The 27620-nt window shown below is 43.4% G+C and overlaps 3 protein-coding genes across 14 annotated transcripts in view; 1 reads left to right on the top strand and 2 right to left on the bottom strand.

Annotated features, from left to right (window-relative positions):
• ABI1 (abl interactor 1) overlaps positions 1–4518 on the bottom strand; it is a 100704-nt gene extending 96186 nt beyond the window's left edge. For 7 of the 9 annotated variants that reach the window (XM_053410113.1, XM_053410114.1, XM_053410118.1 and 4 more), the window contains exon 1: positions 4216–4434. In XM_053410113.1, the coding sequence (XP_053266088.1) occupies positions 4216–4332 (117 nt within the window). In that variant the 5' untranslated portion in view covers positions 4333–4434. Of the gene's footprint in view, positions 1–4215 lie in introns of all 9 variants that reach the window. The other 2 variants (XM_053410120.1, XM_053410121.1) reach the window with 2 other exon arrangements.
• A 12238-nt stretch (positions 4519–16756) lies between these two features.
• LOC128398508 (centrin-2-like) lies at positions 16757–17648 on the bottom strand. The gene has a single exon (XM_053359668.1). It carries the CDS (start codon positions 17547–17549, stop codon positions 17052–17054), a length of 498 nt encoding a protein of 165 aa, XP_053215643.1. The 5' UTR covers positions 17550–17648; the 3' UTR covers positions 16757–17051.
• Positions 17649–17710: 62 nt separating this feature from the next.
• ACBD5 (acyl-CoA binding domain containing 5) overlaps positions 17711–27620 on the top strand; it is a 31245-nt gene continuing 21335 nt past the window's right edge. The window contains exons 1-4 of one of the 4 annotated variants that reach the window (XM_053359665.1): positions 17711–17821; positions 19673–19872; positions 22529–22649; positions 24860–24932. In XM_053359665.1, coding sequence (XP_053215640.1) covers positions 19770–19872; positions 22529–22649; positions 24860–24932 — 297 coding nt within the window. In that variant the 5' untranslated portion in view covers positions 17711–17821; positions 19673–19769. Of the gene's footprint in view, positions 17822–19535; positions 19873–22528; positions 22650–24859; positions 24933–27620 lie in introns of those variants that run through there. The other 3 variants (XM_053359663.1, XM_053359664.1, XM_053359666.1) reach the window with 3 other exon arrangements.

The raw sequence follows: 27620 nt of genomic DNA, 5'->3' as shown, positions 1-27620 counted from the left end.
GGGGGGGGGCGACAAATGGTGCAAAGCAATAGCTATCCCAAGAGTCCCAATGCATTGTGAGCTCTTCCTCAGGAGAGTCATGCTTAGTTATAGAAGATTCAGAGCATCATTGCAAAAAGCCTGTTAGCTGCTGAATGGCACACCAGCCATGCATCTGTATGTCACTGTATAGCTTGAACAGAGAGTCTAGCATCTTTCTTGCTTGGAACTAATGCTTAACTATCTGAGGCAAGGTGACCTACTCTAAGTTTTGTTTTCCCTTTTTATGCAAACTGCTTTGAGCGCAATTTGAATCGTGAGTGAAGGGCCCAATTAGCGTTGGTGCATTGCCAAGACCTTGGCACGATATGCACTAGAGCCAATTAGATATCCAAATAAATAATATATTTGTGGGAAATGCGGTATATAAATAAATTGACTAAGACTATAGCCCCTCCTACCACAACTGCACAGGACAGAACAACAGGAATTATATTCAAAATGCATTTCTCCACTTCTATCAATACTAATAGCACTTTTCGTAAGCCTTCCACGTCTTTACAACAGACATGGAAGGTAGGTTAATGTTATCCCCATATTACCGGGGGTGGAGGGTTTGGGAAGGGGGTAGAAGAGGCCAAGTGAAGTCACAGCAGAAGTGATCCGGGACATTCCCACTATAGGCTCAGTCACTTGATCCTTGTAGTATGTCAGATGCAGAGTTTCCTACAGAAGTTCCCCTTTAGATGTTACCAACAAGTGCCACAAGCTGATTTTTTATTTTTGGGGGTGGGCAAAAGGAAAAAAATATTGAACACTCAGTGGGAAGCAGAAAATACTTTGCTGCCTATCCTCACTTGACACCAGGTGGTGATGTGGGGGAAGCAGAAAGTTTGGTCACATTAAGGGAGAAAGAGCATTTAATTAATAAACTCACATTTGATCACAGCAGATTGATGTGTTTAAGCATAGATCTGACCCAAAAATCTAGAAAGGTGGATTCCTTTTTCAGAAAAACAGTACACAGTTACAGAATGACTTCCTGCTTATTTCCCACAGATAGAAAAGAAATTTTCCAAAAATCTTAATACTGAGCTTATCCGCACACTGTATCTTTTCCAACTCTCATCCCACTCCTTGATCAGTAAGAAGAGTGGGGGTTTTTATTTTGTGCTTTAAAATATCATGCACTTAATATTTTATGCACTCCAGGCTTCCTAAAGTACACTGTTATATGCAACTGCATAAAAACACACATATTATATACATGCTTCTGTATATAATTTTATATATACTTAGGCTTTTTAGAAAACTGACAATGCACAAGCAGCTTGGATATAAGTGGTTACTTGTTGCAAAGAGGTGGTCCAAAGCTTGATCGGGTCAGAACTGCCAATTGTGTTTATAAATCCATTCAAAGCAGATTCCTACCCCACAGCCTGTCTCTACAGACACTTTTCTTCTAGCCAAGCACACACTGCTACTAGAGTTCAGCTGAGGAGAAAAACACCACAGGAGGACAAACTGTGATGAGGCAGGCAAGCATAGGTTCTGCACTCATCCACGTACTCCATTTGCTGCTCAAACATGAATCCCCAACACCCTTCATTCTGTGTGAATGGGGAAGGTAAGTGTTTAAGCACATAGATCTGCCATAGTCACAACTAATTTGGGCCTCAACATTTCAATGAAAAATGTTACTTGGATGCAGAGAAATATTCCAAGTAAAGGCAACGTGGAGAACATTCAGATAGTGATACCAAACCACTCCCGAATTCAGTGCAGGCCATAATAAAAAAAATGGGTATGAGAGGGAGAGAAATCTACTGTACAGTCATACCTCAGGTTGAAGTAGCTTCGGGATAAGTATTTCCGGGTTGCGCGCTGCAGCGACCAGGAAGTAACGGAGTGTGTTACTTCCGGGTTTTGCCGCTCACGCATGCGCAGATGGTCAAAATGACGTCACGCGCATGCACAGAAGTGACGAACTGCGACCCGTGCATGCGCAGACACATGCACGTGGGTTGCATTCACTTCTGGATGCGAACGGGGTTCCGGAACGGATCCCATTCGCATCCAGAGGTACCACTGTATATACTTATCACTACATAACTTTGCATGCAGAAGTTAGGAAGGGTAGTTAATGCTGGAGGCAAGCCTAAGGAAAGGTACTTGGGAGGAAGCAGCGTGAAGCCTAGATTGTAGCCAGGCAAACATATGCAGCATGCAACAGGTTCCACAGTACTTTTATCTAGATTTTTAAAAAATAGTGAAGTTGCTGTAGCCTTTTCCTAAATATTATCCCCACAGAAATGTGTGTAAATAATCAGTGGGGACAGTGGCTGCAAACCTATGAGCACCTAGCGTAGGACTGCCATTCAACTTAGTGGGGCGCACTCCCAAGTAGACACACACAAAGGATTGTGCTGCTTAAGCCCTTTAGAAGTTACAAAGATCATTTAGACGGGTAGATGCATTTGAAGCACGTACACATACACAAGGATAGAAGATTGACTGGAAAAAGGAGTAACAAATAAGATTCTTTTCCTGAGTAACGTAAAGGCCCCATCAGCACTATGTATTTAAAAGCAGTATCAAGCCACTTTAAACAGGCATGGCTTCCTGCAAAGAATCATGAGACCTGTATTTTGTTAAGGGTGCTGAGAATTGTTAGGAGACCCCCATTCCCCTCACAGTGTTACATTTCTCAGTGTAGTTTAATAGTCAATCCCTTTCCCTAGGGAACATTGGAAACTGCAGTTCTGGGAGGGGAATAAGGGTCCTCCTAGCAGTTCCCAAAATTGTCTGGGAGAAACCATACCTGTTTAAAGTGGTTTAAAGTAGTGCAGATGGGGGCCTTAGACACAGGTTCTCTTTCATGGAGCCTAAATATTTCACTCCAGAATGTATTAATTATATGAAATAAACAGGTCAGCCCATTTTGAGGAGAACCAGCGTTATCCTTTTAAAAAAATAATGCTTTACTTTTCCTGGCTGTATACCTGCAGCTTCCTTCTCTCAGAAATTTATCGTTTCAGCAATCTAGCACCATGCCAGGAACACAATTCATTTGGACTTGGTATGAATTACACACCAAATATTAAGTAAACAGTGTCCACAGAGAATTCGCTTGCATTATTAAATTACATGAAGTAATTTATAAGTGTGTGCGGCGTGAGCATGCATACACAAGCGTGAGACGGGGTGGTTTTTCCCCACCCCCACCCCCCTTCCCTTCTTTCACAAATTCAGGATTTCACATTACTACAGTAAACAAGCCAAGCAAGTCTCACTTCAAAAGTCATTTCGCTGAATTCATTTCGACATATTTGAAGTGGGGGGGAGGCATAACCCTCACACCACACCGCTCCCACCCCTCACCTCACCCCTCAGAAAAAATAACCCTGAGAGAAGTCTGATGTAATATACTCTCTCTTTCTACTTCCAGTTTTCTCAATGGCTTTTAAACCGCACACAAACACATACAAATTGAGATATGATCAGAACCCCAAAGGGAAACTAATGGAGAGAGGCAGAGAGAGAGAGAGAGAGAGAGAGAGAGAGAGAGAGAGAGAAGATATATATATATATGAGGGGAAGCAGTCTGAAGGTAAACAGGCAGGGCTCTTGCTAAACCCATGAACCATTTCTCCGCCACCCAGCCAGCCACTTCTGCCTCCAGACGTTCACAGAAACACAGGGAGGGCTGTAGAAGAAGATACCCTTACAGACACACCCTCAGATCGGAGCAGACGGAATAGCCACCGTCCATTAAAACCCCCCACCCCACCCCAGGCGCTTCAAGGGAAACACAGCCCCGAGGTGGAGCTGGGTGGGTGGAAGAGAGGAAGCCCTCGTTTGGTTCAAAAGTTTAAAGGGAAACGCCGAGGGATTGGACTGGGGGAGGGTCGGGGTGGAGGGGAGAAGAGGGCGACACCATGTCTCGCAGCCTGGGCTGGGCGCTACAATGTGCCCGGAGAGGCTTGCCCAGTGTCTGGGCTGGGTGCTTCTCTCCCCTTCACAACAGCCCTTGCCCACTTCCTGTGTGTGTGCGTGTTTGTGTGTGTGTGTGCAAGAGAGCGAGTGTGTGTGTGTGTGTCTAGGGGAGGTCCTCCCCCCCTCTTCCCCCTGCCGTGAAGGCGAAGGGAGGCGACTGGCTTCCCCCTCCGCCGCCCCCCCCCCCCCAGGAAAGGCAAGCGAGGTCTCCCCGCCGGCGCTGCCTTCCCTCCTGCCTACCTGGATGTAGTTGTTCTCGCAGTAGTCGGCGACCCTGGTGAGGTTCTGGTAGCTCTCGAGCAAAGCCCGCTTGCCAGAAGGGATTTCCTCCTCTAGTAACATCTGCAGCTCTGCCATTTTCCACCCCTCCGCATCGCTTCCTCTTGCATTAAAGAGACAGCGGGAGCTCCGCAAGCTCTCCAGCCAGCCCGCCTGGTATTGTGGGATTCCTCCTCCTTCTCCTCGCCTCGCTCTCGCCACAGAGACTTCGCTTCCCCCCGCCTCCCACCCACACCGAGCCGCTCTCGCTCTCGCCCGTCCCTCGCCTGCCTCCTTTTTCGCCCGCCTTCCTTCTCAGCCGCCGTCCCCCTCCCCCCCGCCCCGCAGGAAAAGGCGACCGCAAGGCACGCCGGGAGATGTAGTCACGGCTCTTTCTTGCCTCCCTCCCTTCCTCTTTCCCGCTTTGCTCGGTCTATATTAGTAATAGGACGCGGTCGCCGTCATCTCCTTGCGCTCTGGCAGTGGCTTCGTTTCCCTGGGATCCGCGCGGGCGAACCCGGCAGGGTTTCCCAGGGATGGGAGAGTGACTTGGAAGGGATCCTGAGGGTCATCCAGTCGGACCAGTCCAACCCGCTGCAATGCAGGGATACGCAGCTGTCCCGTGCGGGGATTGAACCTGCAAACCTCGGCATTATCAGCACCGCGCTCTAACCGATTTAAGCTGCCCTCGAGAGGCAGAAAGCTTTGAGTGCTGACATGCGCGTGCCGGAAATACTGTGGTTTCCCCACCCCCCAAGCCTAGCAAAATATAAATAGTAGCCTCCAGCCCCATCCCCCCACAAACTGGACACCCGTCAGGAATTCTTTAGCTGTGGTTCCTGCAGTGCAGGGGGGGTTGGGCTAGATGACCCTCTAGGTCTCTTCCGACTCTGTGATTCTGTTGTGAACCGCCCTGAGATCTACGGATGAAGAGAGATACACAAATTTAATAAATAAGAATAATGATGATTCTATATAGAGAAGATATATATATATGATTGTGACACAGGTGGCGCTGTGGGTTAAACCACAGAGCCTAGGACTTGCCAATCAGAAGGTTGACGGTTCGAATCCCCGTGACAGGGTGAGCTCCTGTTGCTTGGTCCCTGCTCCTGCCAACCTAGCAGTTCAAAAGCACGTCAAAGTGCAAGTAGATAAATAGGTAACGCTCCGGCGGAAAGGCAAATGGCGTTTCCGTGTGCTGCTCTGGTTCGCCAGAAGTGACTTAGTTATGCTGGCCACATGACCCGGAAACTGTACGCCAGCTCCCTCGGCCAGTAAAGCGAGATGAGTGCCGCAACCCCAGAGTCGTCCATGACTGGACCTAGTGGTCAGGGGTCCCTTTACCTTTACCTTTAGTCCTTATGATTACAGGGGGGGAAACAGCAACGTGTATGATGTAGACAGCCAGGTGCACCCACCCAAACCTCCAAAAGTGAAGTTTCCACAGTACACAAGCGGGTTGGGCAGGACTATGCAGCCATAGTTGCAATTCATACAGAATTTGATGGACCTAAGCCTCCTAACATCAGTGGACTTTCAGGACATCTCATTCTGCAACAGAGATGGGAGTACAGCTAAATAAAAATATTTGGGACCTATGAGATAGCTTTACCCTACATGTGCCCAGTCAACCACTTTGATCAGCAGTTGGCACTACTACCTGTATAGGTGCCACATAATATCGGCTCTACGTTTGTGCAAACTCGGTTGTTTGGTGTGGCAACAACCACACTTTGGAACTCCCTGCCTATTGAAATCAAGCAGGTGCCTTCACTACAGTGGTACCTCAGGTTAAGTACTTAATTTGTTCCGGAGGTCCGTACTTAACCTGAAACCGTTCTTAACCTGAAGCACCACTTTAGCTAATAGGGCCTCCTGCTGCCGCCGCGCCGCCGGAGCCCAATTTCTGTTCTTATCCTGAAGCAAAGTTCTTAACCTGAAGCACTATTTCTGAGTTAGCGGAGTGTATAACCTGAAGCATATGTAACCTGAAGCGTATGTAACCCGAGGTACCACTGTATACTCTTTTCGGAGACATTCCTGTTCAGACAAGCCTACTCATATGCTTAGGAAGTTGAGGTAATTTTAGTCTGTTTAGTAGTTTAACATGTAAGTTTAAAAGTAGAATTGTAATTTTTTCTTGCTTTTACTGGTTTATCTTTTGTAAACCACTCTGTTATTATTATTTTTTACAATCTAACAGTGTACAAATTTTATAAAACAGCTATATACATGTATGTATATGATCTCTGCAGTGGTTTCCAGGCTCGCCCCGCCCCCAGCCACTTGAAAATTGCTGAGAGTCTTGGCAGGTCACAATTTTGCTACTGGTTGTAGCAATTGTAATGCACTGGGCTAGATGCTGTGTGATTTTTAATTGTATTTCTATTGCTACTTTTATTTTTTATAGTGGGTGTCATTGTATTGCAATCTAAATTCCATAGAATTCAAACTGTAATACAATAAAATGCAATATAAAGATAAAAGAATCAATAGAAATGCAATTAAATAATCAATATGAATATTTATTACAGACACACCGTGGATCCTGAAAGACACTGCAGAAGGCCAGTATGTGAGAAGGGCAGAAATAATAGTACGAATATATAAAATGTTATCTTTGTGAAAGAGGAAAGCACTGAGGATTCTGACACTCACTTCATTGTAGGACTTTATAGCAAAGCATCTGCCTTCTCCATAGCTGGCACAAATGAATTTTAGGACGGAAGCCTTGATTATGAAACCTCACCATCTGCTTTGCTTATGGCTTCATGCTGATTGATTTTCATATGGAAAGAACATCAAAGGGATTGTGGCAGGACATTCCGTTTCAAGGCAGTCCCAGAATCCTCTGCTGCTGCTTCTTTTCCTGCAGAAGTCACTAGCAAGAATGCCAATTAGTGCCAACTGCAAAGATGATAATAATGTGTAACATAGAGCTCAATGTACCCTCCTTAAACGTGGCAGTCCTAAAACCAGGAATATCATTTCAAATTGTAACTGGTAGGTGCCACAGCACCTACTTTAGGGATGGGTGAACAACCTTACTTCCTTCAGATTCACATTTTTCTGATCTTAAGTTTGGTTTTCCACATTTTCACATCAGCCTTGGTTTGTATCTTTTTGGGGGCGGGGGAGGGAAGTTCTAATAAAAATCCAGCAGCATTTTAATGCAAAATTCTCCTAACATTTGTTTGCAATTTTTCCTACTATACGCATTTTTGCAAAGCTATTTCTCCTACTGTAGTACAGTCTAGTTACAGGTAGGTAGCCGTGTTGGTCTACTGTAGACAAAACAAAATAAAAAAATTCCTTCCAGTAGCACCTTAGAGACCAACTAAGTTTGTCACTGGTATGTGCTTTCGTGTGCATGCACACTTCTTCAGATATCTCTAAGGTGTTACTGGAAGGAATTTTTTTATCTAGTACAGTCTGTATGTTATTTTCACTAATAGATGCACTTATATATTGGAAAACTGCATTACAAAATTCAGACAAGTGTGACTTTGGAACCATGACTGTTTCTGTTCACGTATTGTTTCGGGAAGTGTGACAACTAGGTGGATTAGGTAGGTACAGATTTTGGCAGTGTGCACCTTACCAGCTGCCCAGTAGTGCTGACCCTTAATGCTGACCCAGGGTAGGGGAACATTCAGCCACTCAGAATGTAAAACCAGTGGAATTTTAGAGATACAAATAAGAAGTTGTATCCAGCTATGTTCTGCTCAAAGTAGACCCATTGAAATGAATGGACCTAATTTACTTGTGCCCATTATTCATTACAGTGGGTCCGCTCTGATGATGAGTAACAGCGGATGCAGCCCAAAACTGACAACTTTTGGCTGGACCATGCAGCTTTGCATTTTAACGGTGGTTGGGATTAGCAATTATGATGCTTGCTTCCAAGTTGTAGAAAGCTTGATTGGGAGGGGCCAGCCAGGGGGCAGGACGTTCTGTGGGGCCTCCAAGGAGTCTGCCTGCCTCCTCCCACTCAGCCACCCTACAGCTGAGGGGGAGGCCACGGGCGGACCATTTGGGGCAGTGTGGAGCCTGCGGGCACCCAAGCCTCTGCGTCACTCCCAGGAGAGATGCGTGGCTCGGGCGCGCTGCAGGCCCCGCGTTGAGTGCCGCCCAGCATTTTGTCACCCCCTCAGTGGTGACACCTGGGGCGAACCACCCCCACCGCACCCCCCTTCCTCTGCCCCGATTGTGCCGCAGTTAAAAGCACCACTGTGGGGACTAATGGAAAAGTTGGCAGCCCTGCTAGATATAGGCACTCATGAAGCCTAAGCACACATGGCCTGAAACACAGGTACTGTCTATAGCTACACCCTGCTTTGCTTGACAGTTGAAACCACAAACTTTGGTGTGCTCCTGGATTACTGCCACTGAAATATAAAGTCTGGAAAACACAGCAGTAATTGAAAGGTGTGTTGATACCTGCAACTGAACTAATTAATTTCTTACTGCCACAGATCAGTAAGATTTGATCTGTGCAGAACACAAAAAGAATACTAGAGAAATTTACAGAGGGGGTTAAATGGGAGTTCTCAATGCTTTATATTTTCACTCAAGATAGAGGGAATTTAGCTGAACGTTACTAGAATAATAAAGATATCCATGTTTCAGTGGGTCCTCCAGTTAGAGATCATAATAAATGAAGAATCAGTCTCTTCCCCTAATAATACAAATTGCAGTAGAAGAGGGCATGAATAACAGATATAGCTCCAGTTTCACAACAATGAAGGTCACTTCCAGATGACCTGTTTATTGAGCGTTCATTCTGATTAGTTTGTGCAAAGTTTGCGGGGAGGTTAGATGAGATTGGCTATTTATTGAACATTCATTCTTATTTGCTTGGGGGAAGCTGATACAATGTTGCATCTTTTCATCCGATAAATGCTGCAGAACAGGTATGTATTGGTAAGGCAATCAGTTCCGTCTGTCTCGTGTGTGTGTGTGTGTGTATGTGTCGCCAGCCCCAGGGCTTTAGTGTACAGGGATTTTGGTTCTAGTTCAGTAAAAAGCTTCCGCTTATTCAAGGTGAGTCGCCAGCCTGGGAAGGAAAGGAGCCCACCTTTTCTGACTTCCTGCTGGCTGTGCTTTCTAAATGGGCAACGCAGCCCACTCTGATTGCCTGTTGCTAGGCAGCCTGTAGCATTTTGCAGTAGCAGGAGCAAGCACACTCCAGCCAGGCATTGCTAGGCAGCCAAAGCTGGTGGGGAGCCCAAAAATAAATGCAAGATTGCTGGTCTGAGAAGGAACAAAAAACAGAAAGGACAAAAATAAGCTGTGTGACAGCGCTTCATTATGCAACTTGCCCTATCTCCCCTAATCAATGAATACTGCAATTGTTTGCCATCTCTGTTCCAATCTTTCCTTTTCCTATCTTTTCTCTTCTATATTCATGCCTTAAAATAAATAAATATAAGTCTAGACACTTCTGGGTTTTCTTCCACCCCCCTTTTCAAATATGCTGTGTGGAGGAATGTTATCTGTCTACAAACGCCATGTCAAGAAGCGGATGAGGTTGTATGCTTTATTACAAAACAGGGACAGTGAACCATCCCCCCCCATGTTGATGGACTCTAATTCCCATCAGCCCCAGCCAGCACAGCCAGTGGTGAGGGATGATGGGAGTTGCAGTCCAACAAAATTCTGGAGGTCAACAGGTTCTCTGTGCCAATAAGTCAGATAGTGAGGAAAACAGAGATTAAATATTCATTTTTATCAGAGGTAAATGGGTTTTTAAAAATAAATAAATTGGCATTTCTGAATCATTCTTCTGCCAGGTTGAAGGAATTTGGTAAGTTTAGCCTGGATAAGAGACAAGTAATATTGCATATTCATAAGGGATTTGATTTAGATTGTATCTTACTGGCCCGGTGATTTTTCCTACTTTCTTCAGTTTAAGCTTGAATTTTGCTATAAGAAGCTGATGATCTGAGCCACAGTCAGCTCCAGGCCTTGTTTTTGCTGACTGTATAGAGCTTCTCCATCTTTGGCTGCAGAGTTGTCTCTTGTGTTGTTGGAAAAGAGTGTTTGTGATGACCAGCTTGTTCTCTTGACAGAACTCTATTAGCCTTTGCCCTGCTTTGTTTTGAACTCCAAGACCAAACTTGCCAGTTGTTCCTTTTATCTCTTGACTCCCTACTTTAGCATTCCAATCCCCTATAATGAGAAGAACATCCTTCTTTGGAGTCATTTCTAGAAGGTGTTGTAAGTCTTCATAGATTTGGTCAATTTCAGTTTCTTCAGCACCAGGAGTTGGTGCATAAATTTGGATTACTGTGATGTTAAAAGGTCTGCCTTAGATTCATATCAAGATCATTCTATCATTTTTGAGATTGTATCCCAGTACAGCTTTCAGCACTCTTTTGTTGGCTATGAGGGCCACTCCATTTCTTTAATGGGATTCTTGCCCACAGTAGTAGATAATGATGGTCATCCAAACTGAATTCACCTATTCCCATCCATTTTAGTTCACTGATGCCCAGGATGTCAATATTTATTCTTGCCATCTCATTTTTGACCACATCCAGCTTACCAAGGTTCATGGTTCTTATATTCCATGTTCCTATGCAATATTTTTCTTTACAGCATTGGACTTTCCTTTCGCTTCCAGGCATATCCGCAACTGAGCGACCTTTCGGCTTTGGCCCAGCCGCTTCATCAGCTCTGAATCTACTTGTCCTCCGCTCTTCCTCAGTAGCATGTTGGATGCCTTCCGACCTGAGGGGCTCTTCTTCCAGTGTCATAACTTTTATATGCCTGTTGTCTTTGTCCATGGAGTTTTCTTGGCAGGGATACACAGTGGAAGTGAGGAACAGGTTTAAGGATTTAGATTTGGTGGACAGAGTGCCTGAAGAACTATGGATGGAGGCTCGTAACATTATACAGGAGGCAGCAACGAAAACCATCCCAATGAAAAGGAAATACAAGAAAGCAAAGTGGCTGTCCAACGAGGCCTTACAAATAGCAGGGGAGAGAAGGCAAGCAAAATGAGAGGGAGATAGTGAAAGATACAGGAAATTGAATGCAGATCTCCGAAAAATAGCAAGGAGAGACAAGAGGGCCTACTTAAACGAGCAATGCAAAGAAATAGAGGAAAATAATAGAATGGAAAAAAACAGAGATCTGTTCAAGAAAATTGGAGATATGAAAGCATGAGTCTGACCAAACTATGGGAGGCAGTGGAAGACAGGAGTGCCTGGCGTGCTCTGGTCCATGGGGTCACAAAGAGTGGGACATGACTAAACGACTAAACAACAATAAAATATTGCATATTCATTGCATATCCATATAGGTCACCATTATGCACCTTCAGCAGTACTGGAGACCTTACAAGAAATATCTGAAGTGGATTTTCAGAAGAAAGTGTGTATGTGTGCCTTTTTTATCCCACTTTCCATCCAAAAGAGGCTTCTAGAGTGGCTTGTAATTGCCAGTTATATGGCAGTTCCCGCCCTCTGGCTTACAGTCTAAAAGACATCACACAAAAGGAAAAAGGAATGGAAGAGAGGAGGAAGAAGAAGAAAAGCTCACACCCGGTATCTTTGTTACAGAGTGCACTTCTTGCAACGACCAGCGGGAATGGAAAGATTTCAAGGTGAGGCGGAACCAAAAGTTGCTTGTCTTTTAGCAGAGCAGCCCCATTTTTCCCAAGCACCTTATGATCATAAGCAGTTACTAAGCAGAACAAGAAAAACAAAGGAGGCCAACTGGTAGAATACAAAGGAATGAATCTCTCCTGTGTTTGTGTTTTTGCTGTAGCTGTATAATAAAGACACTCTCATTTGTTTCAGAATTCAGCTTCTCATCTTGGCTAATATTGCTTCTTACAGCACAGTGTGAAAGTTAGAGCTCTTGTCTTAATTACCATGAATGGATTCCTTGTGCTTAAAAGGTTTATGGCTCCCTGGGGAAAATATAATGGTTGTGGGGAAGCAGAAGACTCTGGTTCATTCCTCAGATCACATCCATTTCTTCAATACTTTTTTATGGTGACTAGCCAAGGGCATTTTGATACCTGAAGCACAGAATCCTAAAGTCAATCCTTCCCACTAATAAAAATTTCCATTCTTTGGAAATAATTTGTGTTTCCTCTCCTGTGCAAGGGTAACACATATAGCTGCTTTTTAAAGGGGTTCAGTAGCAGCATGGCTATCCTTTCCCCCCATATTGATGGACCATTGCTACTGGGCCAAGAATAAAAGGGATTAAGCTGGACTTCAGGTGATAATGCACAAGCAGCCTTTTAGTATAACAGTTCTATATTCCAGCTTCTCTTCTTTCACCAAAGCTATCTGCATTTTTAAGCATACACTGATCACTGTGGTATCTGATCATCAGCACAAGATATCTTTGGCAGTCATGTATATTTATTAGAAATACCTCTGCAATACTTGATTAATGCAGCAGATTTAGATTTCAGTTTCGGTATAAATATGAAAGGGAATTGGATAATGTTGATATAACATAGAAAATGCTTGTGTTTGAATATGAACAAACAAGTTTATATGCTTGAGAACAGCTCCTGTTTATCAGTCAGCCCCAATTTCCTGTCTTTGTTCCTAATAAATAACTGTCTCTGTTTTGTTGCTAAGGATGACTTGTTTTAATGTTTGTGTGAGTTGCTGGATTTATAATTCTACAGGCTTAAGTTCCCTCCCTCGGGGTCTCCAGAAGTTAAATCTTGGAGAGGAATAGATGGCTGGATGCCTCTTGTCTAAAGTGCACACATGCCTATTTACCAATGTACAAGCATGAACACTAAGACACCACACAGAGTATAGCTTTGCTGTTTAATAAACTGCAGGTGCTGAGCTGTTGATGATAGTCTTCTATCGTGCAATGATTATTTGTTTAGAGAACTTATACACTGCCTTTCCAATGCAGTTGCTTTGCTCAAGGCTGCGTACAATTAAAAATAAAATGATCCTACAAAAGAAACAAAGCAGCAGTATAAAAATGGAAACAGGCTCAACAAATGCAAACCTTCTAAAATGAGGGTCTCCTACTTTTTAATTTTTTTATTTAAAAAATCTGCCTGGTAATGTTTTTAACCAGTTAGTACATTTGCTAATTGAGAGCTAGTGGCCTTGCCCATCTCTGTCTGGCTTTAGATTCACTCTACTAACCTTCATCCATCCCATAACCACCTTCAGACATTTGGTTCAGGACATCAACAGCTTCCCTCGCATCAGAGAAAAAGTAGAAATTATGTTTCCTTAGAATTTCTTAATAAAAACAAACACCTAGCTTTAACAAAAAAAAAGTACCGGTAAGTGAAAAACAGGCTATTATACACATTATAATGAAGACACACTTATATGTGGAGTTACCTTATTTTTACAATTCCATATTTGCTGTATCTCACTGATTTAGCCAAAGAATAATCAGATCATACAAGCAAAATGTATCTGAAATGTTCTATTAATATTTAAATGGTGTGACTGTTCTTAGTGTTGCCATTGTTAAGCACAAAAGGCCACAATATACCCATAATGAGGTCTTTTAAGTTTTACAGTGTGAGAGGTGAAAGGGTATGAGAGAAAACCAATTAACTCTGAGAACAGATTCATTCTCCGGCTGCATTTGTTCCTCAAAGCCACTTGGTGGCGCTTCAAGCTTAATGTGTACCAACGCGTAAGGCCTTGGGCAATTCCTGTAATTCAAGAAGCAGCCCCAAACAAGATGCATTGATGTGGATTTCATCTTGTCTTGAGAAATGCTCTAAGAAGCAGGAAAGAGAAGATCTGACAGGTAGCAAAATACAGGCATCTCATTTGCTCTTAGCACACGGAAGTTGCTAGGCAATAGGAAAAGGTCTAGGACCATGACACAAGTTTGCCACTGGCAAATTAAAGATGGCCTGTGGCTGGATCTCAGTAGCACTGCATTCTGCAGCACATTCAGTCACCCTGGGTGAGTACAGTTTAAAGAAACTGTGGTTAAAGGGGGGGAGAGCTAGGTTCCACCCCCAAAACACCTCTGACTACTCACCTGGTTTTGCAGAAGCAAAAGGCAGAGGTTCTCACAAGGAGCAACTTTTTATTCAGCAGCCTTCTTTGCCTATTTTTTACCCAGAAAGAATGGAAGAAAAATGTCATGTCATTCAGCCCTTCTCTCAGCTGGTGTCACAAAGCACATTGCACTTTTCAGTGGTAAAAAGCGGTAGAATTCCAGACTATATCTCTTCAAACAGTGTGGAGTCATCTTATTTATAGCCATCTATGTATACGGTAGGGACGCGGGTGGCACTGTGGGTTAAACCACAGAGCCTAGGGCTTGCTGATCAGAAGGTTGGCGGTTCAAATCCCTGCCACGGGGTGAGCTCCCATTGCTCAGTCCCTGCTCCTGCCAACCTAGCAGTTTGAAAGCACGTCAAAGTGCAAGTAGATAAATAGGTACTGCTCCGGCGGGAAGGTAAACGGTGTTTCCGTGCGCTGCTCTGGTTCGCCAGAAGCGGCTTAGTCATGCTGGCCACATGACCTGGAAGCTGTCTGCGGACAAACACCGGGTCCCTTGGCCAATAAAGCGAGATGAGCGTTGCAACCCCAGAGTCAGTCACAACTGGACCTAATGGTCAGGGGTCCCTTTACCTTTACTATGTATACGGTACTTTGGAAAAAAACAGGCATTTAACATTCCCATCTTTCCCAAGTTCAAGGTGGCTTACGAAAGTGACAAAATCACATTGGAACACAATATGAAAAACAAACAATTACCCAACAACTAGCTGCTGAAACTAAGTAAGAGCACAAGAAAAGCTCTGCTGGATCAGGCCAAAGCTCCACCTAGAACAGAATCCTGATCTCATTCTCATAGTAGCTAATGCCTATCAGGAATTAAGTGCAACAACACTCACACCAATTCCCAGTAATTGGTATTACAGTCTCCAACAATGAAAGTGAAACATAGCCATCATGATAGCCTCACCCTCAGTGAATTTGAAAAATTCTCCCAAAAGCTAGCAAAGAAGGGGGTGGCTATTGATGTTTTGTTTTATTAACCACCTTCACCACCCTAAAGTTCCAAAGTAAATAACAACAATTTAACAACAATTTAAAACACAACATTAAAAACTGTTTAAAACAAATTACAAATCAGAATAATAGGGTGGGTCCTAAATGTGTGTGTGTCCTCTAGGCGTAAAGAGCTGCATCTTCAGATTACCACAAAAATTGTATAATTCCTCTTGGGGGGGGGCAAATTGCAAAACTAGGAGGCTGCCACAGAGAATGCTCTCTCCTGGGCCATCTCCCCCACCCCACCCCCTCTGAGGGCAGTGGAAATAGCAAGAGGGCCTCCTCTGTTGATCTTAACACCTAAAATGGTATGAATTAGGCCCAGAAATGAACTGCCAACCAATGCAGCTGTTTTAAAACTGAGGTTAGATGACTTCTAAATGGAAACCTAGCCAGTAATCTGCATTTTGGAACAGTTGAGGTTTCTAAATAGTCTTCAAGGACAGCCCCACATAGGACACATTGCAGCAATCCAGTCTGGAAGTTACATGGCATGAGTGGAGAGAGGTACCATCCCACAGCCTTTGAGTGCCCTCTTCCACATGAGCCTGCTGTTAAATCCCCCATCATCTTTAGAAACCCTTCTCCGATTGTCCTTGGCTCTCTCCGAGATCAGGCAGCTGGCAACTGTGACGCTTGCTTTTATGTTTTGTGGCTCACTCAACACCCACTCTTATGCCATTTCAATGTTAAGTAAACACAAAGGCCATTACCTCATTTTCCAAGGCCTTTTCGGATACTGTTTAAATATTTTTTACTTTGTTTCTCTGACATTTATGTTTTTAGTGCTCTGTTGTTCATATTGTTTGATACATCATTTTATTTTTGTAAAGAAACCTTTTGTATATGATAGCTAACCATCCCGGGAGGAACAGTTCTAAACAGTGTGGCCCCATTTATTTAAAACAAACTGCTGTAAAGGCCCTGACAGTGCGGACCTTGCCGATACATAGGAACATAGGAAGCTGCCTTATCAGACCACTAGTGCCATCAAGCTGTTTGTGCAGTGGCCGATAGTAGCAATGCAGGCTTTCAGATGGGGTCTGTTCCATCCCTACTTGGAGGTGCTGGGGTTTGAAACTGAGACAAAACAGATGCTCTAGCATTGAGCATGCTCCTGTTTTAGTTGAAAATGGTTAGGCATAGTTTTTTTAAAAAAATTATTATACTAATTTGAAGATGCCTTTGGTAGCATGTAATTCTTGAACATAAATGTACTAAATATAATTTCCTATAGTAGAGATACTAAGGGTTGTTTTTAGATGGTGTGCAAATGTGAAAAATAATAGAGAGACAGAACATACAATATGAATACGAGCATTCAATAACTAATCCCTGAAGTATTGCCTTGATGATTTTAAGTGTGTAGGGGGTTGTAACTGTGTTTTGATCATTTTGAAAGTGATTTGAAGATTTTAGCAATTTGTACAATAAAACCCTGATGTTTCTACCTATTGCGATAAGAGTATAAATAATTACTATTCCCAAAGGAGTCTAAAACTGGTATGTTTATTCACTGAAAACAGAAAGAGCAAGGTTGAGCAGGAGGAGGGAGAATTCTTTCTTCTTCTTCTTCTGGTGAACCACATTTAATGTTCCAGCAATGAATTACAGCCGCCCCTCCCCACACCCTTGACTTTAACCTGTGAGAGTTTCTGCCTGAGAGAGGAGGAGGAGGAGGAAGGTGGCTGGAGGAAAGTGAGGGGCTCCCCAACACTATTTGCAGGTGCTCTCAAGGAAGCCGGGAAGGGCAGAGAGGAGGACGAGTACAAGGAGGCCATTAGGCTAGTAGCCGTGTTTCCTCATGATCATCAGAAACTCCTGCTCGCTCACTTCCCCGTCTCCATTCAGGTCCGCTTCGGTGATCATTTCCTGCAGCTCCTCGTCCGTCAGTTTCTCCCCAATTTCGGAGGCGACGCGCTTGAGGTCTTTAAAGGCGATCTTGCCCCTTTCCGGGTCCTCGAACAGCTTGAAGGATTTCAGGATCTCCTCTTTGGGATCCGTTTCGGACATCTTCTTGGTCATCACGGAGTAAAAAGCGTCGAAGCCGATCTTCCCCGAGCCTTCTTTATCCACTTCGCCCACGATCCTCTTGATCTCTTCTCTGGTGGGTTCAAAGCCCAGGGCCCGAATGGACACCTTCAGGTCTTTCACGTCGATGGTCCCGGTGCCGTCGGAATCCAGCAGGTCGAAGGCATCGCGCATCTGCTGCTTTTGAGCGGGGCTGAGTTCAAGCTTAGGGCCTTTCTTCTTCCTCTGGGACCACTTGCTCCTATAAGCCATCCTTCGGGGCCCTCAAGGCAGCGCCGCCCGGGCTCCTCAAGCCGTTCTGCCCGTTGATACTGGCTGCTCGAAGGGAGAATGCTTCTGCCTATGGGGAGAAAACAGTTGAAGGTTGCCATGGCAGGGAGGATCATGGATGCCAGAGACCGGAAGTAGTAGAGGGACGGACTACATTTCCCAGCATGCTCCTCGAGGAGGCGGGGCAAGAATGAGCTGATCGCTGCTGTTGGGAGACATTTAACAGGAGAAGCCTGAGCCTTGGGCAAAAAAAGGTGAGCGAACCTGTCACGGAAGGTAGGAGCGAGGAACAACTTGTGCTGTTTGTTATGTTTTGTTATTTGGGAAATGAGGCGGAAGGTCAGCTGTTCTTCGGCGCCGCCAGCCTTCTAGGCCGTGCTTAGGGATGACGCTTCGCTCTCAAAAAGTTGGAGGAGAAAAAACATTGTATTGTTATTTTTGTCCTTTCAGCTGTCAGGTTCTGTCTGTAATTGAGGGAATTGGGACCAGATATGTGTTGCTTGGAAGTCTCGCCCCCGATCCCCGCCCAAAGAGTGTGTAATAATAGATGCCTAGTAATAATGGGTGGGTGTATATCGTTGTGTGCTGGGAACAGGAAATCACTGGCGCTGAGGCTGGCTTTGCAAAGCTTATCTAAAAGCCCCTGCGAGTGAGGATGGGGTGAGTGTAGATAAAAGTTGTTGAGAAGTTTTGAATTGCTTGTTTAGCTGTTCGCCAGGGGTGCGTGATGTAGCATTTGTCAGGTCACAACAGACGTCTAAGAAAGGAAATGGCAGGTGCTGTTAAGTCCTGGGAAATAGCAATGGGATGGGCTGGAAAAAGTGGAATTTAACGGAGTACTGGTGTACGAGTGAATTCAGTGTATATCAGCAGTTACTCCAATAGTCTTTTAAAACCACTTGTTTGAACTTCCTGATCAGGCTGGCGAAAGTAAGGTGAAACGATTAACCCCCCCTCCGTCCAAATCCCTTTTATTTTAGCGCATGTTGCTAATGACACCTCTCATCCACTTTGAAGACGAAAGTACAAAATCTAAATGATATGATCCATTTAGGCTGCAATTCTGTGCATGCATATATGGGAGTAAGCCCCTCTGAACCCAGTGGCTAAAATCTGAGCGTAGCCAGGATTTTTTTTGGGGGGGTTGCTTTTGTTAGTGGGGGCAGGACCTCAGTTTGCTATGTATTTTAATTTATTTTTATTGATTTAGGGGGGCAGCTGCCCCTCTCTGCCCCCCCCCACTACGCCCATGCCCAGTAGTACTTACTTCTGTGTCAGCATTGGGTTACGAATCGTTAACCCCCCTAAGTATAATGATTTCGGAGCAAGCCCCATTGACTTCTTTGGGGGTCGGGCTTAAAAACATTCAGAAGGACAGGTCACGCGAGCTAAGTAATTGGGCCGTAATTGGGAGATGAATCTACACAAGACTTGAGCGAAAGGAGGGTAGTAAACACCCCTTTCCATGGCGCCTTTGGCACAGCCCTTTACTCCCAATTCCATACTGTAACTGGGGGGGAAATAGTTTATTATTACCCGTTGAACCTTCCTCCCCTTCCTGTTCGCTGCCTCGCGTCTTTCATATTGTAAGCCTCTCGGGGCAGGGACCTGTCTTCTTTCCAAAGCTGACATTATATAAATCAATAAAGATTAAACCGACAAGTTGTGTGCTGTAGAAGGGTGAAGCCGGGGCACTGTAAGGAGTGACAATCCAGGGTGGACTTTGGGTTTAGTTAGTTTACATATTTCTTTTCCACCACCACGCCAGAGTGGAACCAAAATAGGCAAGCCTCAAAACCACAGGCGTACGCCTTATAATTATTATTGTTATTATTATTCCTTCACTTCGGGCTGTTTTACGAGGGAGCGAACACCGTCGCCTCCACGACTCCTTCACGAGGCGACCGAGGGGCGACTGGGGCGGGGGGAGCCCATCTTCTGTGGGGCTGGGGCGACTGGGGCTGTGAGGGGAGCCGCAAAGGCCTGCCCTGGCTTTCCTGCCTCTCCTTGGCTGAAGGGGGCGGAGGCAGCCGCGGCCCTCGCGTCCCCTCCGCCACCGCCTCCTTCGCCAGACCCCGTTATGTCCTGCGTTCACTCGGTTACAGGGAACTCCTGGGCGAAGGGAAGAAGCGGCGGCGGCGGCGGCAACGCGATTCCGGCGGCCGACGCGACAAGGGGCCCATCGGAGGGAAGAGGCGGGACATGGCGGAGACGGAGGAGAGAGGCGGCGGCGGCGGCGGCGGCTCGCTGCACGAGACGCGCTTCGAGGCGGCCGTCAAGGTGATCCAGAGCCTGCCCAAAAACGGTGAGTGAAGCCCGGGAGGAGCGAGGAGACGGTTCGAGGGCCAGGAACCGGGAAGGTGGGGCTGCGAAGGCGACAGAGACCCTGAGGAGAGGGTGGGAAGCGCCGCCTCATTTCTGTGCCTCTTGGCGGGGCGAGGAGAAGGGTCCCCCTGAATTGGGGTTTTCCTCCATCCCAGCCACGCCACACCCACAGGAGCCGCTGCGAAAGACCTGCATCTTTTCTCTCCCTCCGCCACCCCCCTGCCTTCTCCTGCCAACCAGCTCTATTATGAATTCACTAGCCAATCTTGAAAATTTGCCATTTAAAAGACGGTCAAATTTAAGATTGTCAGATTTAAAAGACGGTTAAAACTGTTTGGAAAAACCGGCACAATATCTTGGGGAATGGCCTTTCCTGGCAAAAGCATTTCTTTAGCAAGAACTCTAGTGCTCCTGGCTTTTTTTTCTACCTAGGCAACCATTTTAACTTGTTTACCTTATCATTTGGAGGATTTGTATTCCGCCCCTTGGGCAAGCTGACTGGCAGAACAGCTACCATAAGATTTCTCTAAAAGTCTTTATGGTACAGTAGTTGGTTATTTAAAAGCAGCAGGCGGAAGAGCCTGTAGTCGGATAAAAAGGCATGCATGCAATACCAAGAATCTAAAAGCAGGGAAAGTTGTCCCTTAGCACTGGTAAGGAACAGTTGGAGCCAGGCAAACATCTCTGGAAAGTACATTCTGGCTACCGCAGCTCAGAAGGCCTTATTGTAGGCCTCTTCCCACCTTGCCTTCTAAAGGTATCAGACAAATTTTAATGGCCTGTCGGGCTGCTGAGGGAATAGGTGGTCCTTGCAGTTCTATACATCCCTACTCTGAAGCCAAATTTGAGTAGTTATACACACTTATGTGTATATAGAACTGCTGCCTTGATGCTCTTTGTGCATATTAAGTTCCATACAACAATTGTTCCTCTCCCCAAAACGAAACATTCTGCAATCTCTGTGTGTAATCCTGATACGTAGTTTAATATTTACAGTGAAAAGTTGATAAACTTAAATTGAAAGCAGAACTAAAAATAGTATGTCCAAAAAGAAAAGCTTCCATCTCTATTTAAGAGAGCCAAATACTCAGCCAACTCTGCTCCAGAGGTTTTTTTTTAATGCCTTCAACTATTTTATTTTTTTAAAAAAACAACAACCACCATGTTATCCCAAGCACTGCAAGCAAGGAGGGGTTTTTGCCTTGAGCGTGTTATGTTCATACTTGATTTTGCGTTGGTACAGCTTGTGGGTGTAAATGGTGTGATTTTCAAATCCCTTCTCTTTCCCACCCCACCCTTCTGTGAAATTGGCGGAGTCGCATAACACTGGAAAACTTAAGCTGCATTCGCTTCATACTTAAGAATGGTGTGAACATTTGAGACAGCCGTTGCACATGCGCAGATGACAGTTTCATGAATAGGAGCTTGGGGGATGGGGTTGTAGGGATGGGGAAATCAAAATGTCCATGCACACATTGAGTGAATACACCCTGCTCTAATGTTAACAACACTATGCAAATGTGGCCTGAAACACAGTGGGATGAAATGACCTCACTGTGTTTTAAGTCGCCAATATGAACATACCCATAATATTAGAAAATGAGAGGTGTCCTTCATAGTGTGCATGCTACAAATACTTTTCTTTCTCACTTTAGTAACAGAATCTTTAAAAAATGTATCAATCTAAAATTTTGAGCTTGTGCAAGTTCCATTCTAAGAGCTAAGGATTGGCTGGTGGTCAGGCACACCAACCATGTATAAAGTGGTAGCATAAGCAGCCAAGAAATCTTCTCCTTACCTGGTTTTCAGTAGGGCAGATAGTATTGGGGTAGCCATGGGAGCAGGGCCTATGATGGAAACTGCTTGAAGCAGTTTGACTGGAACAACCTAACCATTGATTTAGGTAACCATAGTGGGGTAAAATGACTTTGGGGGTTTTTGTCACAGGAGGATCTGCTGTGGTATTTTGATCCTTGACAGGGATTTGAATTTCTATAGCTTTTTTCCAGTACTGCAATATGTCTTCAACACAGGATGTGTGTGAGCTGCACCACAGTAGGGACAATTCTGCCATAAAGCTAGCATGAGAAGTATCAGCAGTCATGTTTTTTTCTGTTTGTTTGGACACATTACTTTCATTAATAGGAGAATCAACAATAGGGATGATATCATTACTTGAAATATAAAGGTGACTATGTTCCTTTGCACAAGTATACTTTACTCACTAGAGTATCCTTTCTGATTATAGAATGAAAATAAACATAGACAGAAGGTGCAATCAGTTGATTTTTTAAAATCAGAAATTGGTGTGCATAAAGTCTTGTGTTTAGTCCTTGTTATGGGTGTACTTAGTTCCCAGTAGCTGGTGCTGTAAGTCATGCAGTCATATTCTATTTATTTTGGACTGGATCTTTAACTTTGGACTGAATGCCTTAACTTAAGTTAGTTAAACTTTGGTCTCATTGAATTCAGTGCGAACAATAAGTCATGGTTTAAGTTATGGCCCCTTGATTTCAATGGAACTTCAGTTAAATTAACCAAGTGTGAATCTAACCCTTTGAGTTGGTACAGAAAATTAGATGTTTAAAAATATCTGTCATTTATGGTGTTTCTCACTCTGAGATTATTTTCTCTAGGTTCATTCCAGCCAACAAATGAAATGATGCTCAAGTTCTATAGCTTTTATAAGCAAGCAACTCAAGGACCCTGCAGTAGTCCAAGACCTGGATTCTGGGATCCTATTGGTAGATACAAATGGTAAATATGATATGCAAGAGGTGTTTTAAGTTCGTATGTACACAAGCCCTGCTGTAGTGGGGGGCAGCAGGAAGGGTGAATTACTGACTACTTTTTTTTTTCATGGGACACTGCTACAACTCACTGGTAGACCAAAGGGTTTGCGTGCAGAACGTCTAGGTTCATTTTCCTACATCTCTAGGTAGGACTGGGAAAGACATCTCAAACTCCAAAGAGCCACAGCCAATCATGGTAGACAACATTGAGCTCGATGGACCAGTAGTGTGACACTGTATAAGGCAGCTTCCTGTGACATATGGAGAAAAGCCTTAGTTATAAAGAATATAAATGTGCACCAGATCACTGGTAGTAGGGGATGTTCTCGTCTCTCTTTTTAAAAAACCAAGGCCTGGTATCATTTCTGAGATTTATGTTCCAGGTATTTTACCTTTGTTACCTGGGGAATTGACATGTGCATCCTGCTCTGCCTAGCACACCATGATTACCTGAGCACTGCCACCTTCCCAGCTATTTCTGTTTAAAAGGTACCTAGTTCAGGAAAGAACTCAGTAGCTGTGAGGGTGCAGGCAAGATTAAGATAGAGATAATAATTGCGCAAAGAGACTTTCGGTACAGAAAATGTTTTTTCTGAAACTTGAAGAAGGTTCATTGACCATTGTCTACCAGCAGACTGCAAACTGACTTTTAGCAGACTGTCTCTGCACCTCTTGCTGGTCTCCCACTATTGGGAAATATCTTAATAAAGATGGTGGCAATGTACATGTAAAATTGGTGGTCAGCTGATGGAAGTGCAGTGTTGCCCCAATTCTTGTGCAGCATATGTTGGAGGTGGAGGTAGCCGGATTAGATTCTGCAGTTTGGCTCTCCCTAACAGAGACATTGTTGCCTGTAAGCACATGTAATAATTTCTCTCAGTTTACAGAGTTTTCTTGTCAAACAAGTTCTGCATGTTTTTGAAGCTCAAGCGTTTTTACCCATTAGCTGTAATAGGGCAGAAATAAAAAACATGTATATGTAAGAGGAATCTGTATTTTTTAGTGACTTTTGGGAAGTATTATAGAGCTATACACACCCCAGTAAAAAACAATGACAAAAGGGTTGATATTTGTTTTTTAGTTGCTGTTATTCTCAGTGCAACCCTCCAGAGGTGTTCTTTTTTAAAAACTTGTGTTATAATTTATATTCATAGCAGATTAGCAAAGTACACTTTTTATTCAGGCAAAGGTTAAATCAAATTAAGTGCTCATTCTTGTCTTTGGAAAGGGGAAATAATAAAGATAATAATAAAGATAATAATAATACTACCAGGAAGTAAGGTATTTGTGGGAAGAGTGCTGCATGGAGACAATGCAATCTTGCGAACTAATATTTCTCTTAATTTTTTTTTAAGCTTCAGGAAATCACTTGCAGGGATATTTGGCTATTTTAAGAAGTAAACAAAACAAAACCCCAAATTCTAAATCTGTATTTTTTGGGGGAAGGCAAAATAAGTCAGAGGAGTGTGTCATAGGTCCTTGATACATCTGGAAGGTTTCTGTGACACTTGTGCAGCTATAGTGTACAGGAGAATAGGAAAATGCAGTTTGAGGCAGGGAATAGGTTTTGGGCAATTGCATTTTTGCAGCAGCAGCAGTGTTTTTTGCTCCAGAGCTGGATAATTGTGCCCCCCCCCCCGGTGACTGCTGTGCTGTCTGTGACTTTCCCACACAGAGATTTGACTATGCACACAATAGACAAACTCATTTGAAAAGGCCATCTGGGTTATTGGATCCAGCTATTTATTTACTTGTTTCAGCTTTATATCTTTGACTTACCTGTTTCTCAAGTCTATTGCAAAGAGTTAGTGCAAGTTATATATTCTGCAAAATGTTGTGCATTTTGAACTGGGCATGCAAGCCGAGTATAAATTACTCATAACTGTGGCCTACCATCAGACAAAAAGTGAGAAGGAAAAGATGGAAACGAGGCCATTTATTAAATATTAAAAAGCACATTGTTTGAAGACTGAGAAACCAAGCCTATGTCAAATCTCAATCTCAGAATTTGTGTTACTCTACAGACAATGAGCACATATTTATGTACACAAAACTAGATAGATTGTAGCGAGTTCTGTCATTGCAGAATCAAGGGCTCAGTAAGAATGAGCCTATTGAATCTTACAGGAATTATAATTTTAAATGTCTTGAGGATATTTGTGATATTTATTGTAGGGATGCATGGAGCGCTTTAGGTGATATGCCCAAAGAAGATGCTATGATTGCCTATGTTGAAGAAATGAAAAAGGTAAGAGTTGCTAGGTATGTTGAAGAAAGCAAATATTCCGCAATAATTTCATTTCTAGGCACATGAAGCTTGAAACTTGATTAGCTTCTAGCCAAGCTTCAAAAGGAATTGCTGCAAATTATTTGATGGACTTTACCCTAGGCAGCCTGGCTGTCAAAATGCTGAGCGCTTTAGGGATATTGCTGCCATGAAAGAGAAGTGAGCAATGCTTATGCAGTGCATAATGGAAGTTTATGGTAAGCAGCCTGCAGTGAATCACTGGAACTGGAGCTAATTCACAGCAAAAACAGAGATGGAGAGAGGCAATGGGCTGTGCCGTCTCTTTTAAAAACACTTGTACTGTAATATCAGTTGGAAGAGTTTCAGCTCTTTTGAGCATTTGTTAAAAGGAATGCATTACAAGAGTACTAGATGACTCAAAACTGAAACATGCAAAAAGCTAAACCTTGGGTACTTGTATACAGCTTGCACCAAGATTTCCATTTTGGTGTGTATTTTCGATTATGTGGGGTTAGGATAGATGACAATACTCTTTATATATTGGAAATCAATAGAACTATCCATCTGTCGATCTATAAATGCTTCATAATAGCTAAGAAAAATGAAAACATTGAAAACCTGCTTAGAGTACAAAGTCAGAATTCTGACTTAATATTTACGCTAATATTATAGTGAACCGTGAACCCTAGTGTTAAGGCCATTGGAGGGTGTAGGAAGGTTAAGAGATATGGCAATCCTCATATGGGGGGGGGTGAAGGTGCTGGATTGAGGACATAAGGAAAGGAAATTTCTGATGGGGAGAGAGCAGAAAGCACGGGGAGAGCATGTGCAGGATAGGAGAAGGAAGGGCCTGTGAGCGATGGAGGGGTGCCCAGAAGAGGTGCTGCAACAGCCTGGCAAAGGGTCTAGCTTGAGGCTGATGGAAGCTCATCAGTGAGATGCTCATCAGAGGAGATTGAATGTTAAGGTGTTGGGAAATTATGATTAATTTTGAGATTTGCATGGGAGCTTTAAATATTCATTAGGGCATTGTGCAGTTTATAGTTAACTTCAACATGTGATTTGGTAGTATCGCAAAGCACATAATAAAAAGAAAATAATCCACTGTGTTGTTGTTTTTTGCCATGGCAAATGTATTACTATTTCTTCATATCTGAATCATGTCATCCACTTTTGGTAATCAGTATTGCTACTCTGAAGTAAGTAGGCTGGGTATTGGAGTAAGCTGGTTAGAATAGAAATTGAGTAGGCTTGAGCCTAAAATGAAAAGAAACATACTATACTTAAACTACTAAATGTAATTTGGGGCGTTGTTAGGATTAATGTAATACCACATGTGTTGAAGGAGCTTCTGATGAAATAATTCCAGTTAATGTGTTAAATGTTTCCAAATTATTGTTGCTACAATATTATATATTGCCTAATTTTTCTTTTGGGAAAGCATCTTTCATGCATATATTTAACAGGCTTAAGCAAGATAAACCTGAACCTCTGCCTTCCTTTCTGAGAGTAGTAGATAATAGAATGGAAGAAAGCAAGAAAATATATCAGAATACTCTTAATCTGCTGATGAATTTAGTTTCTCTGTATTTCCTGTACTGCCTGTTTTGTGGCGCCTTTATTCTGATAAATGTATTCATTTTGTAAAGGAGTTATAAATTATGAAAGAATATGCTAAGAAAAGGTTGTAATATTTTTATTCTCAAACAAAATCTGCTTTTGGCACAAAACCATGTGCTGAGTTACTTGAAAGTAAGTCCTACATTTGGTGGAACTTGCTTGTGAGTAAACAAGGATGGATTCTGGTATTTAAGATGTTGAACATGTTTGAGCCTAGAAGTTTTTTGAATAAGCTCTTTGCTGCAGTGGCAAACATGATTCGCCATGCAGAGTTATTGGGAGAAACAACAGGAGTTTTGTTGTAGTAGTATTGCCTTTCTCATTTTCTTCAAAGGAAATTTATTTTAAAAATTATGAATGTACCTTCCTTAGCCAGCAATCTTCATTCTGGCTTAGTATTCATATCCTTTACACAAACACATAAAAATGACAAATCAAGCCTGTTTATATTTGTGAGATTGGGCTGAATATACATAAAGAGGGGTAGTGATATTTGATAATGATATTTATTTATTTAAGGATTTATAAACTGCTTCCCAATGAATGTTTCTAAAGTAGTGCAATGTAGAAATACCAAAAGAACAACACATATAGTAAAAATTAAGTATACTTAACAATCTATAAAACACTATCTTAAAAACACTAAATTACAAGGTTCTGCATAGTATAAAGAATCAGTCTTCAGGGAAAGGCTTCTTAAATAGATACGTTTTCAAACAGCTGCCTAAAAGTTAAAATGCTAGTTGCTTGACTTAGTTCACTGGGAAGCTGATTCCATGGAGCTGCAATCAAAATACTAAATGTTTGGTTTGATGCCAGACATACCTATGGGGCATACAGAACAACACCCTATCAGAGCAGAGGAACAGTTCTCAGACAGCTGTATGGGGCAAAGCAGTCCCTCAGGTGAAGTTGATGTTGCAATTAAAGGTTTTCAAAATCATCATCTTCTCTGGCGATCACTCGTAGCCGAGTAAGATTGCCTTCCATGAACATGGTCTTCTTAACAGTGAGTCCACAAGTGACTGTGGAGGCCAATTCTGGATCCACACGTCCTTCCACAGTGGG

The sequence above is a fragment of the Podarcis raffonei genome, chromosome 12, assembly GCF_027172205.1.
Source record: "Podarcis raffonei isolate rPodRaf1 chromosome 12, rPodRaf1.pri, whole genome shotgun sequence".
In the NCBI taxonomy this organism is placed as follows: Eukaryota; Metazoa; Chordata; class Lepidosauria; order Squamata; family Lacertidae; genus Podarcis; species Podarcis raffonei.
This window is presented reverse-complemented; position numbering and strand designations above follow the sequence as displayed.